A 20,037-nucleotide genomic window follows, 5' to 3' on the forward strand; every position below is an offset into this window, starting at 1 on the left:
GGGATTGTGGGTAATGTAGTATCTTACCCAGGCAAAGGAACTACACACCACTCAGCTCAACAGAGCCTAACGACTCACTTGCAAAAAAACGACTAAATTTTAATATTTGTATTTATTAATTTGTTTTTCTGACATTAAAAAACGTTTCAAAGAGAAGAATGAGAGGAAGAGACGGTAAGAGAGGAACAGTAAATTAATAATTAATCACAGGCGGCAATAAATTGATAAATGGATTGTCATGATGCTTTTTCATCACAGTTCATTGTCAGTCTGTAAAGATGATATCAGTTTATCGTGCAGACAGGGAATGAAAAGCTGCCAACTTCCAGTTAACAGCTTTATTCTGGAGACCACAGCTCGCTGGATGCACATATCCTACAGATCTGATTCACATTTCATGTTACGTGATTATATGTTCTCTGACTCCGGTGTTTCCATCATCCAGCTAGGATATTCTTCCAAAGGACCCTGCAAAACACAGAACGATGAACACTTTTCAGATATTTTTTTTACTTTTAATAGCAAGTTTTTTAAACTTTTTTTTTTTTTTACAGGTGCAATAATAAGCTTTCACCGCTCGATCTCACAGATAAGTATAGACAAAGATTTTGTGTTGGTCCCTGCTGGTTATTGGAACAATACATCACTGCTGCCACCATATTGTTCAGTGGGAGCTGGACCATGTAATCCGTACATATCCCAAACCCTCTGAATTTACAAGTGATTAAACTGTTCTGGTTAGCTATAAATGTCAGAACTGTACAAAAGGCTTATATTCTGTTGATAACTGTAATATTTCCACAACATAATTATAAAACACAATAATAACTCAATATTACAGCTCTCTGCAGATGCTTTTTCGACCAACAGGAATACTCCCATACTTGTCATGTCTTGAGTCTGTTATCTTCAGTGCTGTGGTTCATGAATGGCTTTTAACTTTATCTTTTGGGAATCTGCAGACAAAACAAGTCCATCTGAACAACACTGTGGAGGTCTGACGGTTTCTGTAGATACAAATCAGGAATATATGTCAGTTAGCTGTTACTGAGCTGTTAGTACCATGAAAAATACTTAACAGTCAGATAATTTAGGACAACTTAACACAGTAACACAAACTGTGACAAATACCATTTTGTGTCAGGATAGTCCATGCAAATTAAGTCAGTTTTAAAAACAGACTGCTTATTATGACTATTGCTTTTCTTTCACTACAGCATAAAAGATCAGCACAAACATTTATGTTCAGTCTAAAGAGACACATGTCACAAGGCCTGATATAGCATGTGTCTAAGGGATATCATCAGAAGATACCAATTCATATCAAAATTCTCAAAATATGACAATAATTGTTTAATGTTTGTTTTTAAACCTTTCTTTTCTACAAGCTTCAGCAAGCAGAATCATGGTCTGAATGCACTGATGTGCCAAACATATTTGATTTGCCAAGAGGATCTATAAACTATCAACTCTGTATAGGCTCCTTTTGCTAGCCAATTTCTTTTTTATTTAATTATTTTTATACATGTATGGTGTAATAATGCCTGAGCCGACAGCTGGAAGTAAAGAGAATACAAAAGAAAATAGAAAAGGGGACAAACAGGAGAAAAGATAAGATCACAGGTCAAAGCACAAAGAAAGCAAAAGGACACACTGTCGCTGAAAGAGAAGAAAAACAAAAAAACAGATACACAAACAAACACACACCCATCCACGTCAAGTTTGTTTTGTCCTTTTATTACATCTACCATAGACAGCATCTGTACCGAGGCTGCAGGTCTGGAAGTGACAGAGGCACCATAATTTTAAATACAAGGAACATTCAGTTTGTTTGTTTGCTCGCTTTTTTGTAACTATGTTATCTAATTGGGTATCAACAATCATATAACTAACACTGATATTAGTACTGACTACTACATTTCTACTATCATAACATCCCTAACGCGTCTATATCTACATTAGACGACAACCAGCCGTTGGCATAAAGTAGCTTAACATAAAGACAGGAATCACCTGAAAGCAGCTAGCAAAAGAAGCACCTACCAGCACTTCTAACACATAACACTGTTTAAATGTAACACTAACAATCTGCTGTTAATTAAAAGGGTGCTGTGAGTCAAACTCTTTCTTCAGGCATCCATCCATTCCACCTAAACCCCCACAAAAACAAATAACTGGGACTTTCTATACTTTAGCTTTTACTTCCTTTTTTTAAATGGCCAAAGACTGAAAAGGCACAGCCAGCCAAGAGTTTCTGATAAGTTGTTTAACTGATTGATTTTCATTTGTTCTGCCAATCATGTACAGCTAAGATGCAACCACTTCTACTGGGCTCTCATGTTTCTAATTAGGAGAGTTTTATGAGCTGTAAGCAGCGACTTTGTGCAGGCAGAGGAAACTAATGTCTGTTGTTTAGCTTTGGGACTTCAGCCTTACTGTCTTACTTTGCTGCCTAATACAAGCATGGTAGAAAATCCTCTCTGCTATCTCTCTTAGCTCTAGTTTGAACAAAATTTTGACTAAAAATGTCACTGCATGATTTAAAGACATCGAATCTTTTCCATTAATCTTAAAGCCAAGTTACGTCAAACTCCACTGTTGGCTTATAACAACTGCTAGCATTCAATTATTTTCAATGAGAAGTCGCAGTGCTTTTAGTGTAGTTCACAGACATGTGAACAAAAAATTGGTTTAAGAAACAAAGAAAACCACATCTTTTACTGAACCCGTGTGAAGGGCTGACCCATGCACTGCTTGCAGGCTCCATCTGGCCAGTCACCATGGGCCACCAGGTGCTCTACCCCGAGTACCCCACAGGGTGGGGCCCCCGTCACAGTGTTGCTTTGTATATTAAAACCACAGTAGTCTCATCTGAATAAAGTGAATGGGAATACATAGAAAACAGACCCGCTTATTGTGTAAGTGTTGTTTGTTTACATTGCTGTTCTCATATTTACATCACAGAGAGCCATAACACTTCCCTGACCCCAGACAGATGCAGGGCTGGTGGCGGTGGACACACAGCAGAATGCCTCCCATGTGAAAAGCCCCTTTGTTTTGGAACTACACCCACCAACATTTTTCCAACGTTATTCAACCAAGAAGTGAAATGTATCCTTGGCACAGATACGCATAATTACAGCAGCAGGTTTTACAAGGACAGGAGAAAACAGAGTGGAGAAATCTCACACAAGCATAGAGAGCATGCAAGTTTTAACTTGCCTGCCTGCCTGCCTGGGTTTGAACCTGGACCCTCCTGCTGTGGGACGGCAGCACAAACTATGGAGCCATCGTCAATATTTTTTTTCCAGCTATCTTCATCATAAAACATGTAATTTTAGTGCTAAGCTAAACCACTGCTAGCTAAAGATTAATTTTTAATTGACAGGAATAGGAGTCAGAAATTTTAATGTGAAAAATGTCAAACTGTGTCTTCAAAGTCAAGGACTGGGAAGACTGAAAACACACACACTCTCACCTCTGCTGAGCAGCTGCAGGTTGCGTCCCTCCTCCTGCACCTGGAGCTGCAGCACTTGTTGCAGCAGCTCCTGTCGAAGTGTCTCCTGCACTAAACCCATGCGCTCCAGCTTCTCCCCATTCAGGCGCAGTAACGCTCGGCCTTTAAGGTGATGACAAAGTAATTTTTTACAATTAAACTGTAATTCATGAATTCACTAGTGGAACTGTTTTTCTACTATCTCAGACCTGTGATGGCGTGGTGGGAGAACGCTTCCACATAGGTCAGGTAGTTGTGTGGACAGTGTTTCTTCAGCCACTTGCACACATCTTGTTGAGACCAAAGAACAACAGGACGGATCAGGCTGGGCTGTGTTGGGCTTGTGTGATATATCCCATAATTGTCACTGGAGCGGTACTGTAGATAAGAAGGCAGACAGGAAAACATACAGATAAATGGAGAGGGTTAGTGATATAAGGGGACATTTAATGCTTTTTTTCCCCTTATGTCTGTCATATGTGTACCATTGGAGTAGAGGACATTCACATCAAACTTGGGTAAAGCTGCACATATTGAGGTCAGAGTATGTGCAAATTAATAATAATAATGGATTGCATTTATATAGCGCTTTTCAAGGAACCTAAAGCGCTCTACAATTCCACTATTCATTCACTCTCACATTCACACACTGGTGGAGGCAGCTACAGTTGTAGCCTCAGCTGCCCTGGGGCAGACTGACAGAAGCGAGGGTGCCACATCGCGCCATCGGCCCCTCTGGCCAACACCAGTAGGTGGCAGGTGAAGTGTCTTGCCCAAAGACACAACAACCAAGACAGACAGAGCTGGGGATCGAACCAGCAACCTTCCGGTTCACAACCCCCTGAGCCATGGTGAGTGAAACCAAAATCTCAGGTTTAAAATGGCACTAAATACACAACTTCAGAAAGTTTTTCTACTCTTGGATCCAAATGATGTCAAACAGAGTGCATATACCTAATATTGTTATTACCAGGACACACACTGGCTTTGAGCACAGAAAACCATCCACCACCTTTTAAAATCATGTGTTTCTGAGGGGCAGCCAATCAGAACAGGGGCAGGTAGCTGAAGTAGCTTAACAGAAGAAGAACACAGAGGCTACAGCAATGCTCAGTCTTAGATAAAAAAGGATTATTTTGAACTTTAAATCTTGAAAATCTACAGGCACCAACCACAGAAGACGTAGCTGTAGCTCAGGCGGTAGAGCAGGTCATAGGTTAATTGGCAGGATGGTGGTTTGATCCCTGGCTGCTCCACTCTGCATGCCAAATATCCCTAGGAAAGATACTAACCCCAAGTTTTTCTCTGATGAATGTGTGTGATTGATAGACAGAAAGCACTCAAGCACAGAAAAAAAGTGTTTGCGTGGGTGAATCAGGCTCCTTGGTTTGCAGCCATCTCCCTTGTTGCTGTGTTTAAAAATGCCAGGTTGATTCTTGTGAAGGAGTTTAACCTGGTACGAGGTACTGCCACCAAATGCAAAACCCCCAAAATGGACTTGAATCAAGCTGAGCATGTGCTAGTGAAAAAGAGGCTTAAGGAGATTTTTCAAATAGAGAGATACTAAGATAAGTAAACAGACAGCATTTTTCAGAGGTGAGATCTGTTCAATGACTCAAAGTCCTTTGCACTATTACTACACCAATGTAAAGAGCTTGGAAATATAAGCAACTGAACTTCTTCAAGTCTCTTGAAGACATTTCCCCTCTTATCCGAGAAGCTTCCTCAGTTCAACTGAAAAGGTAAAATGTCTTCAAGAAACATAACAAAGTGCAGTTGCTTTTCTTTCCACGCTCCATAGTTGACAATGACCTGGATGCCTGAGAACCTACACAGATATACTACTACACTACTTCCACTTCTTTGGGTTCAGTATTTAGGTCTAAGACATGCCAACAGGAGGAGCCAGGGATTGAGTTAGTGAATCATCCTTCAATTAGCTGAAGACCAGTTCTACCTCCCTTGTACACACTAGAGACTTGTATCCCTTAATTTATCTTTTAAAAAAGAAAGTCTTAAACTTCACACTAACATGTTCACACAGGGGACATACTGTACTGATGTGCTTTGTGCTGAGATAGATAACCTACCACAGGCATATCTCTCATTAACTGCCAAAGATATTCAGTTATCGGTGGCATTTGACTGCTAGGAGATGTCTCCCATGAAAATATATCCAGAGGAACGGCACAAAATTCAGACTCCATTTAAAACCTGAATGAACCTTAAAGCTCTTTTAATCTTTTCGCCTGCTGTTGCCGCTGTGCATCCATACAACCCACATCTATCATGCGCTGTGTACAAATCTGCACACTGTCTTTTATTCGCTGTACATAACATGTGCACACAGCCAATTAAGTGAGCATCTGCTGGGAGGATTATAAGATGAATATTGAGTATCACATTTCATTTCACATGCCTTATATACATCAAAAGATGACAAGTTTGGGCCTCTACAGGGCTAGAACATGTTTCAGCCTCATTAAAGAACACAGGGGCGATCGTTGCCATATGTATAGGCAGTGTAGGCACATCTGTGTAGCTGTGAAGTTCCCTAGAAGAGTGGCGAACAAGCAGCAGCAACAGCAGCAGAAAAAGCACACAAAGACATGCATGTAGGCCAGTGTCATGTTGAGATTCAGCTCTTTTATCTTATAGATGTACAGGATGCAAAACTGGAGTTGTAATCAAGCTGCGCCTTTGATCAGCCAGTCACTTTTAAAAAATGTAGCAAGTTCAGCAGTTCATTTGCAAGATAAAAAATATCACATCTGGCTGATGTGCAAGAGTCAGTGGAGCAAATGTTTTGCAGGAGGGTCTGCCTGATATGTCAGGATGCAGTGGTGTTAAAAACATTCTTATTCTCAAAATAGAACCAAAAATGGTGAGTTTGATATATTTTTTTAAGCATGTTCATCACTTCACCAACAATTTTTTGATCCATAGGATGTCAGTAATGATTCATTTCATTAAAATATAATATTAGTAATAATATGAATAATAGCAAGAAGAATGAAAGTATTCAACTCCTTTTTTTTCTTTTTAGCCATCAGAATTACTGTCTGAAGGCCAAGAAAGATGCCCAACGGATTTACTTTACCAAGTGGATCATCACGGCCTTGCCGTAGTGGTCCATTTGATTGACCTTTATTATTATTTATTTATTTATGTATTTTTATTTTCAGTTGTTACAGACGGGACAGTATTCCACTCCTGCATGAATCACAGACTCTGGAGATTTTCCATAACACAATGGTGATCTGCACTAAAAATCGAAGTAACTAAAAAAGAAGTAGTTTGCTTGCTTTTGGTTTTAACACCGGAGTGTAGTGCAATCATACAGATACTGAAAGTATATCAACAATATCCATCCATTCTCCTCCTTATCAGGAAGCCGGAGTACACATGCAAACACAGAGAAAACATGCAAACTACACTCGGCCAGATGGAGGATTTGAACTCAGGACCTTCAGTAGTGCTAACCACCACACCACCATGCCACCCTGCTTATTTTTAAGTCTCCTTTATTGTGATCAGCAATTAATTTGTGATGAAATATACAAATGCCTTTGACCTGTTCACAAAACTGATACATAATGTGAGTATTCTTCTATTTATTTTTGAGGAGAATGAATGACATTGGGCTTCGAGCTGTGAGCTGAAACAAACAAAACATTAATGTTTTGCGAGACGTTTTTAATCAATAATCACTTTTGGGTTGTTTAATGTAATCTAATATATAATGTTACACAATTTTTAAAGACATAGAGGAGTTTTAACTGTGCACGATGTCCTGTGTGGTTTACTCGCACACAGGGCGACATTTACAGTCTTTCTGTCACGACATTGTAGTCCTCAGTGTGAGCCTCACCTGGTGAGAGTTTTCAGATTATGGTAATTATGGTTTTTAGCTGGAATATGCTCTTCACCAACAATAAATAAGAAGCCAGTTATTCTGTTTGTTTTTGTATTTGGCATAGCTGAACACTCAATAGAGGATTTGGGGTTTGGAGCCGAGTGCACTCAGTTTGTTTTCCCCCCCTGTGTAAATTTTGTTTAACACAAAGAACAATAATTTGTCTTGAAGTTTTCACACAATAAATCAAGCAGCTAATGATATTAAACTTTTATTTCTCCAAAAACATGCCATGCTGATCAAGAAAGTGACCTATTCTGCTTCACTTCAGAGTGTTTACTGCTTTCTGATTACAGTTTTGTCTCACTGGGAGGTTTACTGCCGAGTCTTTTTGTGAACGGGCATGTCGGACGTGATGTGCATCATTTTCACTGACATGCTGCAGATACTGTTGCTGTGGCAATGCAGTTAATGGGGATCTAAATAACAAAGAAAGACACATTCAGAGTTTGAATCAAGTATTTTTCTGGCTCTGACTGACTTCTAATGCACCATGAATACTTTTATGGTGAGCTTTTATCTTTAGACTTCCTTCTCACCCTCTGGATTTCCTTTCATCACTTCCATTTATGCAGCAAACAGTTTTTCCTAACTTCACACCCTACCGTTGTAAAAACCTGAGCCCTCATGTTTGGCTTGTATATGAATAAATGTGGTTGGAGTGATCGCACAAAGGATTTCTACTTATTGGTATTTTTTAAACATTGTTTGATTAGGAGTGAACATTTCCCTTAATTCATTAAAAATAAAATGAGTCAGATGTCCTTCAATATGCAAAACAATCCCCCCAAATCCCAAAAAGCTCCATTTCTAATTTGGCTGCAGGTTATGATTTTTCATTATTAATTGTTTTGTGAATAAAACGACTGTTTGCCCAGTAAAATGTCAGAATATGTGAAAATTGACCACAGTCATGTAAAGTAGGAGTTGTAAAACTTTTTGAGGCCAGAGATCCCTTAGAGGCAGAACAAGAACCATCGCAAAATCCTAGCAATGATTTAGTTGGATAAGGGTCACTTGAGGACTAATTTAAATACACTCACTGACCACTCTGTTAGGTATGCATCTTCAACTGCTCGTTAATGCAGATATCTAATCAGCCAATCACATGGCAGCAACTTGACCTCAACGACCTGCTGAAATTCCAACTTAAAGCATGACGTGGCTGTTGGTGCCAGACAGGCTGGTCTGAATATTTCAGGTCAGAGGAGAATGCCCATGCTTCAGAGAACCAGTCGTTAAAACCAAGGTTTGCAGATGAGCATCTCTGAATGCACAACATCTTGAAAGCACATATGCTACAGCAGCAGAAGACCACACCAGGTACCACTCCTGTCAGCTAAGAACTGCAGCTGACAGGTTTAAATAGGTGAGTTTTGATACCTACGTATTGTTACTGACCATCCCCATCCCTTTACAATATACCCATCTTCCGATGGGTATAACGCACCATGTCACAAAGCTCAAATAATCTCAAATGCTTTCATGAGCATGAGTTCATTCTACTCAGATGACCTCCGCAGTCACCAGATCTCAATCCAATAGAGCACTTTTGGGATGTGGTGCAGCAGCAGATTCACATCATTGATGTACAGCTGACATATCTGCAGCAGCTGTGTGATGCTATCACGTCAATATGGACCAAAAGTTATGTATTTATATGTATAGCTATGTATATTTTCATATTATTTATATTCTAAATTGTGTTTTAAGCTCTGGTTTCTTATTGTTTAATTTTTAGTGTAGTGAAGCCTTTATTGCAGTAGTAGTTTAATATTTTAAAACCTCAAATATGGGCCTATTTCTCATGGGCAAAACTTAAGAAGTATATCTCAGTAAACACATGCACCAAAGCCTCTTCTCGCTGGTTCTATTAATAAATCTAAACAGGTTGAGGAATACTAACTCTAAAGACCTTTTATTAAGGCATATTAAGCGCACGCATTGAGCGTTTAGAATCAGAAGTTAATATATAGTTTATATTCTCACTAAAAATTCTCACTAACCCACACACATAAATTATGAAGTCATTACCAAAAACATTCCAAATAATTTTCCTTTCAGCGGTTACTATATGTATTTTGCTGCTCTGAGTCCACAGCTGTGAAGTATAAAAACACTATAGAGACCATAATGAGTGTTTGGATGCCTGTGAGAGGTGGCAGAGATGCATACTGACAGAGTGAATACGAGAACAGCATGCCAAAAAAAAAGTAAGTGGAAAAACTTAACAATGGAGGAAGTGAAAATACTGTAAACACATTACAATGCAGCACAGACACACAACACCGATTAAGTTCATGTGCGTCGAGACAAAAATAAACAGACCACTACTTTATGTGCATCCAAGAGGATTGAAGCAAAGACATAATGCATTGCATACAACTATGTTATCAGCCCAGCCCAGTTCTATGTTTGCAGCTTTAGCTTCAGCTTGTAACAGCCTTTTAAAGAGCCTTTCATGGGGTGAAGACAAAGGCATGGGCTCTCTGACTTGTAACCAAGAGCTTTAAATGAGGCCAGCTTACAGTATAAATGGATTGTCTCTGCTGCCCAAACTGGCTGTGTGAAGAGACAATGCTGTATCAGATAACAAAAAACTATTAATTTATACCGGAACAGAATGACTAGTGGAAGTAGATATGAGGACGTTTTCACGCGAGAAGATCTATAGAAATGGCTAACTGTTTATTATCCTGAAACAACAGGCACAGGCTGGATACTATCAGGCAGTTAGGATCAAAATAAATTCAACTTTTCTCTGCTCTCAGTCAACAAGCACAGTGGTGGTGCAGCATAGTGTGAGCATAGGAAGACCTGTGCTATTTAAAGCTAAAAGGCTGTTAGAGCTCACCAACCCGCTGGGGAGAGGGCAACTTTCATTCTCTACTAACAAAGTGTCCATTTACAACAATAGATGATGACCGGCTGCATTTGTCAGACTATGAGGTTTTTTTTATATTTCAGACTTTTCCGTGGAGAAATCTGAGAGGAGAGCTGCCAAACGGCAGCAGGGGTTTTTGCATGTGCTCATATATTGCTAATGCAACAAACACAGCAGTTTCTTGTATGAGCAGTGCAACTTTTTCATATCTGCATGCAAGAAGTCAGTGGAATGGAAAATAAAAAATAAAACCAGAAACACATAACACCACTAATTTCTTGATATCGCCATTGGTGCAGTTTACATAAATCACAGTAGTTATTTTTAGTGAAATACAACAGTGCTTAATAGCCATGGAAACTGAATGGCTATAAATGGTTATTATACTGACAAGTTATGTAGATGTGGATTACCCTCAATTTATTAAACATATTGATGCATTAGTAATTTGAAAAATCTCCCAGGCACAGGCACTGGCTCAGGTCCAGGAATTATGTCTTTTAGTAAATATCAAACAGTGTGTATGATGTGCAGAAAACAACCAGCAGAGAGTACACACTCCAGCGTGTTCACTGCAAGGCGAGGACATGACGTTGTAAACAAGTTTAAGTATCTTGGACTCAAAATGAACTCTATTTAACCTTTAAAAGTCCTTCTACTAAGTTATCTAACATCATAAAATGCAACGTTAAAAGATTTTGCTACCTGGCCACTAACAGGTGGAACAACACTTTATTCAGTGCAAACATATTTCAAAAAAGCCACTAAAAGCTTTGATTTTCAAAAAAGTAATTTTCATTTCATCCTGGTAGCATCAAATAACAACAACAATATTTTGATCTTAGTGGATTTTTAAAAATGTATATGCTTAAAAACATAGGTGACTGTGAAGTAGCTCATGTCAGTAAAAAGAACTAAATATTTCCATTGCTTATTAATTGTAATAAAGCAGAATTCCTACTTTTAATCCACATTTCAAACAGCACATTGTGGCAAACCAGTTCTATAGTCGTTTTTAACTTTGGATGATGCAGGACTTGGATTATTCTTTTGACTTTGTGTGTCTTTGTGTGCTTTTGAATGCAAGCTACCCAGGGGATGCGGATCTAAATTAATCCAGCATAATTACTTAAATAAACGATCTTATATTTTCCTGCTAATGTTCATTAACATGCACTGTCTCTGTTACATAAACATATAAAGTAAGGCTTTCTGTCATGAATCGCTGTGCGGCAGGCAGGAGTTGGACCCAAAATGCAGGACTCAGGAGGAGTCCTGCATTCAGCCCCCCGGAGACAGGAGGCTGAACGGGCCCCTCGGACCCTCCAGCGGAGACAGGAGGCTGAACGGGCCCCTCGGACCCTCCAGCTGACGAGGCGTGAGGCTGGACGGGCCCCTCGGACCCTCCAGCGGAGACAGGAGGCTGAACGGGCCCCTCGGACCCTCCAGCTGACGAGGCGCGAGGCTGGACGGGCCCCTCGGACCCTCCAGCGGAGACAGGAGGCTGAACGGGCCCCTCGGACCCTCCAGCGGAGACAGGAGGCTGAACGGGCCCCTCGGACCCTCCAGCGGAGACAGGTGGCTGAACGGGCCCCTCGGACCCTCCAGCGGAGACAGGTGGCTGAATGGGCCCCTCGGACCCTCGGACCCTCCAGCGGAGACAGGAGGCTGGACGGGCCCCTCGGACCCTCCAGCGGAGACAGGAGGCTGAACGGGCCCCTCGGACCCTCCAGCGGAGACAGGTGGCTGAACGGGCCCCTCGGACCCTCCAGCGGAGACGGGCGGCTGAACGGGCCCCTCGGACCCTCCAGCGGAGATGAGGAGGTGCTGGCTGGGCTCACTGGAACCCCCAGCGGACGAGGTAGATGGCGACACGGGAGCCGCGGAGTGCTGGATGAGCTCATCCGAGCTTCCAGCAGGAGCCGATGTAGAGCCAGAGAGAATTGGGACCCCGGGGTCAACGTTAAGCTGGCTAGAAAACTGCACTGCTACGGGGAACTGGGCCAAAGGTTCAGGTGCGAGCTGAGCTGCTGGACACACGGGGACCTGAGCTGCTGGACACACGGGGACCTGAGCTGCTGGACACACGGGGACCTGAGCTGCTAACGGTGGAGAAGTAAATGACTGCACAGGGGACTGAACTGATGTCTGTAGTAACGGTGGTGGTGAGAGTGGAGTAGGTGGTGGAGTTAATGACTTCACAGGGGAATGAACTAGAGGTAGTGACGGTTGTGGTGCTGGTGGTTGAGTGGGTGACTGTGCTAAAGGAGGCTGCACTGGGGACACTGGAGACTGCACTGGGGAAAGCAGGGCTGCAGGAGGCTGCACTGGGGACACTGGAGACTGCACTGGGGACACTGGAGACTGCACTGGGGACACTGGAGACTGCACTGGGGAAAGCAGAGCTGCAGGAGACTGCGCTAGAGACTGCAGTGATGGTTGTAGTGGAGGTGTGACGGGTGGAGGAGTGGCTGAAGTGGCTGCGGGTCGGGCGGCTAGTGGCTCAGCTACAGAGCATATTAACGGCAGGGCTATGGGTTGAATGTCTGACTGAGTAGCAGCCTGAATGGCTGGGTGTAGTGATGGTGGTGGTGGAAGGGAAACAGGTGGTAGTGTGGATGACGGAACTAAGGGCGACTGAGTGGCAGACCGAACTGATGACTGAAGCGATGGTAGAGGTGAAAATGGAGCGTGTGGTGGAGTTAATGGCTGTGCTAGCGGGGACACAGGAGACGCAGCTTGTAGCTGGGCAGCTAAGAGAGCTTCAGGAGGCTGGGCAGCTGATAAACTGTTCACATTACCGTCCGTAGCACAAAACACAGCCCCTGAACGAATAGTTCCACGGTTCGACACAAAAAAAGAGTCCTTACTCACCACAGCCGGCGATGTACAAGTCTGAATGTCCGGCTGTGGGGTGGCGCGCTGGCGGCGTGGTCGTCGTTTCTTTTTAGATGATGGCTCTGACGGGCCGAGCGGCTCCACATCCGGCCCTTCAGGCAGGTGGGCAGTAGCAGCTGGGGGATGAAGGTGGAGCTCATTTTGGATTAAATCCTGTTCGAGTGGGTGGAGCGCACTGAGTAGCCAGGGAAGACCAGAGATTAAACGCTGTAGTTTGGTTTCCACAGCACAGCGAAATTCCTTCCCCTCATGTTCGAGCCACAGATGCAGGAGTCTTTCCACGGAGTAGATTATGTCCAGACGCAGTTCTTCTGGTGGGTTGAGTGCTGCTGGGTCCATATCTGGTGACGTCGTACTGTCATGAATCGCTGTGCGGCAGGCGGGAGTTGGACCCAAAATGCAGGACTCACAGACTCGAGGGAATGAACTCAAAACACAGCTTTATTTGCCGGTAGAACAAACATACAAACTAAACTAAACTGGGAAGCCACAAACTAAGAACTCACAGCGAGACACAGGGAGATCCACACACAGCATGAGGGACGACGTCACGCCGAACAGAGGGAGACGCAGACAGAAATACACAGAGGGTTAACGAGGAAAGTGGGAACACACGGGGAATACAGGTGACACTGATAATCATAACGAGACAGGGCGGGGTGAACTGAACATGACATGTACGGGCGTGAGAGTCACAAAGTAAACAGGAAGTGCACAGAGGTTCAGACAGGAGGAGAGAGAGCACGGGGAAAACACAGACATAACGGGCTGGGGAAACATGAAACAACCACAAAGGGAGACGAGGGCTCATAAATACACAGGGCACACAGGGGGGGGAGAGAGAGCACGGGGAGAACTTGGACATAATGGGCAGGGGAAACATGGAATAAAACATAAGGAGAGACGAGGGCTCACAGATACACAGAGGGGCACACAGGGGGTAAAAGCCATGAAGGGAAAACACTTAGGGAACAACACAACAGGGCAACTCAGAAAACATGGCCTAAATAAGGAACAAAATACAAACATACAAGAAAACTAAGAACACTGGGCCAACATGGCCCAGGACCATGACACTTTCATATTGGTCTTCTCTGAGTCCTTGTGGATGTTACATGTTATTACAACACCTGTAAGTCATTCACGGTGCGTTGAGGTGGTTATCTCCATGTAGTGAACTGTGTTACAAAAATCAATGCATTTGGAATGAGATACAGAGAGAAGTGTATATATCCACACACATTTATTTTGATGCCTTCAACACAGATCAGCAAAGCCACTGGGACAAATAGGATTGTAACATCATAGACATAGTGTATGGCCTACAAGAAGCTCTACATCTATGTCCAGATAGAGTCTGTTTATTTGGCTAAAGGTGCTTAAATGCTTGATTTTCTGACTGGCCCTCTTGTTTACATTTCACCACAGTCACATCTGTGACCATTAGTTTAAGCAGTCATGCCTGCAACCAGCTAATCATGCCCAGATAGGTGGCCGTGTTTTCAGATAGGCATATACAGTAGTTCACGTGAAAAACTTTAGTCGGAAACTTGTCATTATTTTTCTCTGCAGTATCAGAAAAACCTCTAAAATGAGTGAAAGAGTAAAGGTTTCAATGTCTGACCTGAGAAACTATCGGCACAGGACCTTTCTCCTTTTCTTTGATTAGGTTTGCATTCTTACATTTCTTGTTAATTTTTTTAGCAATTAAATTAATCTTTAACATATTAGAATTCCAAAGTAAATATATATGGTTTTCCTAACTCTGGATTTGTGGCAAACATCATCAAGCTTAATTAGGCAGAAAGAAACATATCACCCTGAGCTGCAAGAATAAAGAAAACCTAAGGGGATTATGACAACATGCACCAGGTGCGCTTTTCGACATGCTGAAGTCATGTAGGTGCTCAGTACCTGCAGGGCCTCGGTCCCCGGCTGCTGTAGCAGCTTCACTGTTCTGCCTCCCGCTGTTTTCTGTCCACGGCCGTCATGCCAGGTCAGGTTCCCACCTGTCCGTCGACTCAGCTGGTGCTTAAAGTCCTCAGGCAGAGCCCTGTACTCCACAGCTGGCCTGCAGAAACTGAAACTGGATGCAGCTGGAGAGATAAAGGGAGGGGGCATAATGATTAGACAGGCAGACCTGCTGACAGTGTAAAAACAGCATGGGACTACTTCCCTACTCCCTTGCTCTGCATGACTTGGAAACAAAAGGCAGGATTGAAACCATATGGATAACCTGCCATTCAGGAATGGTCTCCTTAGCAAATTTCTGCAAATCTGCTCTATTGACACAAACCAGGCTTGAGTTAGTTATCTGAGCCTTGATAAAATCGTAGATGAATCCTGGAAGTCAGCGTTCAGGTACCACAATTACTTTGTGAAAAGCTTGTAGAGTTGTGAGACATGCCACTTTCTCATCATTAGGATGAGGCCTGCAGGCAGATATCCAAACTGACTCAACAGCAGGTGGCTTCCCAACATCCAGTAATTAAAGAGTGTGCAACTACAGTAAACACGCTGTTACTGGCACAGATTCTGGCAGAAAGCCACGGGTCATTACACATTCATGTGCCAGATTGGAAGGATTTTCTTACCACGTTTGAAGCTCCGTGTGCAGCTTGTGTTTGCGTGTGCGCTAATGTGCATTTTCAATATCTTAAGTTGACTAAGAGAATTTGAAAAGAGGACAGAACGAGAGAGGCTGTCAGGGGGAAACGAGGTTTTGAGGAGATGAAAGAGTGCCTTCGTTTCTCCTGCTTTGTGCTTCTCTTTTCTGTCATTCACCATCTCCCACCGAGAGCGGAGCCATTCTGCGTCCTGCAATCATCAAGGCAAACCAGCACTATCAGGTTATTACGAATAAAACTTGGTGTGCGATTTTTGGTTTCTTTGAGGTTTTACTCGAGGCATGTACGAACCCTCCTTCAGAGTGTTACTCACCCAGGCTGCCGCTGTAAACACAAATGTGCCCCTTTCATGGATGTAGTATGCATAATTAAGACTATTTGTCAGAGCCTTTTCCCTTCAAATGGAGAAAAAAAACCCTTCTCTTTAAAAAGTGCCAGTACTGGAAAGGAAACACTTTCATGATCAAAATCCTTACTAAACAAATTATGAAGTATCTGGCCTGCCTGCAATATCTTTAATCCTGTATTTTGGATGAATATAGTTAAATTAAAGCTCTTATTTGGGGTATTTAAAATTTTGACTTGGCACACATCTTTACCTATCAGAAATATGCACATCAGGACTTCAGAAGCTGGGAGTAAATTCAATTAAGAGCAAGCCAAGGCAGAAAAGTGACCACAGCAACAGTCACACTGATGGTGGCGATGCTGGATGCGCTGTCCATTTCAGCACCGTGTCACTGACCATCAGCGACCCCCTTCTGTTCCTTTCTTATGCATAATATTCTTATAATGTCTGAATGCATGTATATGACAGAGTCTGTTTTTAATAGATTTAATGTGGCAGCGTTTAGCTGCACTTTATTTCAGAGAGCTCTTTCCAGCTGAGGCCACTTACGTAACAGATAAACTGGTTTAGCAAGTAATGAGTTAAAGTAATGGAATCAGCGTGCTTTAGATTTCGGCGGAATGCGAGTCGGACTATTTAGAAAAGAGTTACTGATTATTATTATTAATAATATTGAAGTGTAACCTTCCTACCGTCTACAGCCATGATGTTTTCTCGGAGACAGCCTAGTGGAAGTCTCCCATCTTCTCCGGTGACCGACACACGGGCTGCGGGTCCAGCTCTTCCCCTCTGTGTGCGCTCCGCTCACCGACAAAAGTTTCACTGAGGTCTGGCAGGAGCAGCGACGCTCCACATCCTCTGACCTGAGCTGCTGGGCTAAGTGGGGATTTAAAAAAATAAACAAACAACCACGTCTTAAAACCAGCTCACGTCGTCCTCAGTGTCACTGGCTGCTGCTGTCTGTGAAGCCGAAGTTGCAGAAGACTGGACAAGAATGTCCCCGAGCAGCTGGCTGACTGGTTCCGCGGGCTCAGGCGGGCGCGAGCATGTGCGCGCGCGTGCGTATTTGTGTGTGGTTTTCGTCCATGTCGTGAGAATCAGATGCGCGGCTTTTTCTCAAGAGCATGCATGAGCACAGCGAGCTCAAAGTGCAGCCCCGGGCCCTGTAATTAACGCAGCCAGTGGAGACTCTGAAAAACAGCCGGATGAAAAGGCTTCTCATAGCTGCAGCATCCACCATAAGGAATTCCCCTTTGCCTTTTCTTAAAGAAAGGGAGCTCTGTGCGCGCCCGTGGGCACTGCGCCCTCCCTGTGATGGACCCTCTATGTCGGGTCTGTGCAGAAGAGCTGCAGGACGGTGACTGTTCCTGCTCACACCTGCCCTTGCACTCACTTTATTGGCCACATTTGGCCGCAGAGTAAAAGAGAGACCTCCGTAGGAGCAAAAGAGCACAAAACTTTAAGCATCCAACATAACTCAAAATACAATCAAAGCCATGGAAAAGACTATCTGTCTTTCTTTCTTATTTCTCTCACTCAAAACAAAAGGAATACGAACAAGATTCAACAGTGTGGTCTGTACAGACATGACAGCATCACTCTTGTTACACCATCACCAGCCTGAAGACTGACAGAAGGCAGAGTTGCTCCTTGCTTTCATGCTGTTTACACCAGCCATTTGAATATCGAACAACAGAAAAAATACACCATAGAAAAAACCCAGATTACTGCTGCTCACTGGATATTTTTCTCTTTTTTAGATTAGTACCTGAGTGGGATGCTTGTGTTTGAAAATCTCAATACATCCTAATTTCTGAAATATTCAGACCAACCTGTTCGTCAGTAACAACATGCTTCATTCAAAATCACTTAAATGACCTTTCGTTTTCATTCTGATGCTCAGTATGAACTTCAGCAGGTCATATTGGCCTGAACACATTGAGTTACTGCCATGTGATTAGTTCATGATCATTCAGTCACAAAAAAGAGAGAGAGAAAAAAAGAAAGTTCAGGTGAGAGAGCCCACAGAAGAGGCGTCATTAACCACAATCAGAAACAGCAGGGTGGAGGTGGGTTGCAAAGTAGCAACCATAGGCCGTCTAAAGCACCTTAACCAGTGCATGCTGTGTGAGATTTGCAGATAGGATGTGTAGAAGTGTTCCAGCTTAGCCATCATCTCATATAGGCTGGCACTGAGATCAACCTATCAGCCAAAATTGCAGATGAACCTGCCTCTGTGACCTGCCCAAGAGAAAACAAAAAGCCGTACCAAAAGCACCTTTAAACATATTCGTGACCCTCCTGAATCCCTTCACAAAATGAATGCACACATGTTGATTTCTCTTTAATGTATGCACATGCTGAGGATAGATGATACAACAGCACAAAGCTTCACTTACTCTAAATTTAAGTGCACGAAAAATCTTTTATTTTGTATTTTTAACTCATCCCTCTTAATGTTAAAGACTGTAAAATATCACATTCTCATCAGGGTTTGGTTAATAATTGTGTTTAGCCTCCCTGTTGTTTGAGGATATGATGTTTGGGTTAGTTGTCAGAGTTTTAGTTTTCATCTTATCTTTTGTTTTAGTTTGCGTCTTTTATCAATGTTAATGGTATTAGTGTTTCCCTAAAGTGTCATGTCTGTGTTAATCTCTTTAGTTTTTCTTCCCAGTTTTACTTTGAAGGTTTGTTTTCTTTTATGTCCTGTGTCAGTTTTGTTTTTTTCCAGTTCTAATTGTTTTCACCTCCTTCACTTCTCTCCTGCTTCATTCAAGTATTTATAGTCCTTTGTCCTTTTATAGGTGTTGTGTTGTTTGTGTTGCCTTGCTGCCTTCCAGGTGAAATTCCCTGGTGTTTTTGGTCCCCATTGTTCTTTTTGCGTCTAGCTGTTTTGGATTTATGTTTTGGACTTTGACGTGCCCTTCAGTATTAAAAACTTGTTTTTTGTATAAACTCTGCCTTTTGCATCCTACACTTTGGGTCTTCTTCACCTCCACAATCACCACAGAGCCACCAAGCTGTGACACAATCAGTCCATCAATCAATCAATCAATCAATCAATCAATCAACCAATCAATCAATCATCCATCCATCCATCCATCCATCCATCCATCCATCCATCCATCCATCCATCCACCAATGCATCCATTTTATTTCATATTCTAACCTCAACTCAATGTATTGCAGTTCCAGACTGTGGTGTTTTCTCATAAAATATTTACATAACCCCCCAAAAGGAACTAAAAACATGAGGATAAAGTGAATCTTCTTATGCTCTGCCTTACTAGAGCTTCAGGAGATAGCTGAGGGATTGCCCCCGAAGGTCTCGACTAGAATTTCTTTTGGTTCTCATTTGTATATTTATAAATATTTCATGCTTTTATATCAGGCTGCTCTGGTTTTATAATGGTTTGGCTGAACTCTACAGAACATCAGGAAACAACCCACTCAAATCATGACACTGTACTCATTTGACAGCACAAACAAATACAAATGAGTGCTATCAACTTACAAAAGCACAGATTAAACTGAGTTTTTTTTTTAAATCCTCTATCATAAAACATGATTGTCCTGCTGTTTCAGTGCTGTAGGTGTGTTAATGAAAGCAGATTAGAGAGATCAAGGTAGCACAGGGGTGTCCATGGTGCTTGATCAGTGAAATATATACCAGGTATTTATCACTGGATAATCTGCATAATTAATTAACTTTAAAAAGATCAGATAATATGGCATTTTTAACCTCAAAATGTTTCAAAAAGGAGAAAAAATGGGAAAATGTGACAGAAATAATAAAGAAAATCTAATCCTAGAATCTGCACACATAAAAACAAATCATTTGAGTAAGTAAAAAACTAAATAATGAAA

General features: G+C 42.3%; 1 protein-coding gene across 2 annotated transcripts; it reads right to left on the reverse strand.

The window, feature by feature from the left end:
• Positions 1 to 93: 93 nt before the first annotated feature.
• Positions 94 to 17,351, reverse strand: samd10a (sterile alpha motif domain containing 10a). 2 transcript variants are annotated; one of them, XM_082520166.1, is made up of 6 exons: positions 16,863 to 17,351; positions 15,109 to 15,290; positions 3,706 to 3,874; positions 3,479 to 3,619; positions 885 to 1,007; positions 94 to 468 (listed from the first exon to the last, which is right to left on the reverse strand). In XM_082520166.1, the coding sequence occupies exons 1-5, from the start codon at positions 16,873 to 16,875 to the stop codon at positions 910 to 912; spliced, it is 603 nt and encodes a 200-aa protein (XP_082376292.1). In that variant the 5' UTR covers positions 16,876 to 17,351; the 3' UTR covers positions 94 to 468; positions 885 to 909. The 2 variants fall into 2 exon arrangements, with proteins under 2 accessions (XP_082376292.1, XP_082376291.1); XM_082520165.1 differs by lacking the exons at positions 15,109 to 15,290; positions 16,863 to 17,351 and adding an exon at positions 13,171 to 14,300.
• Positions 17,352 to 20,037: the final 2,686 nt, after the last annotated feature.

This window comes from Aulonocara stuartgranti (genome assembly GCF_965226115.1).
Source record: "Aulonocara stuartgranti genome assembly, chromosome: 20".
In the NCBI taxonomy this organism is placed as follows: domain Eukaryota; kingdom Metazoa; phylum Chordata; class Actinopteri; order Cichliformes; family Cichlidae; genus Aulonocara; species Aulonocara stuartgranti.

Bases quoted from the DNA above. Each gene is read 5' to 3' on its own strand.
- samd10a (XM_082520165.1), bottom strand. From the start codon at position 13,533: ATGGACCCAGCAGCACTCAACCCACCAGAAGAACTGCGTCTGGACATA. The intron at 3,875-13,170 runs GTGAGTAAGGAC...TCTTATCTACAG, and splicing joins CTTGTACATCGCCGGCTGTG to TACCGCTCCAGTGACAATTA. The intron at 1,008-3,478 runs GTGAGAGTGTGT...TTGTATCTACAG, and splicing joins CCTGCAGCTGCTCAGCAGAG to AAACCGTCAGACCTCCACAG.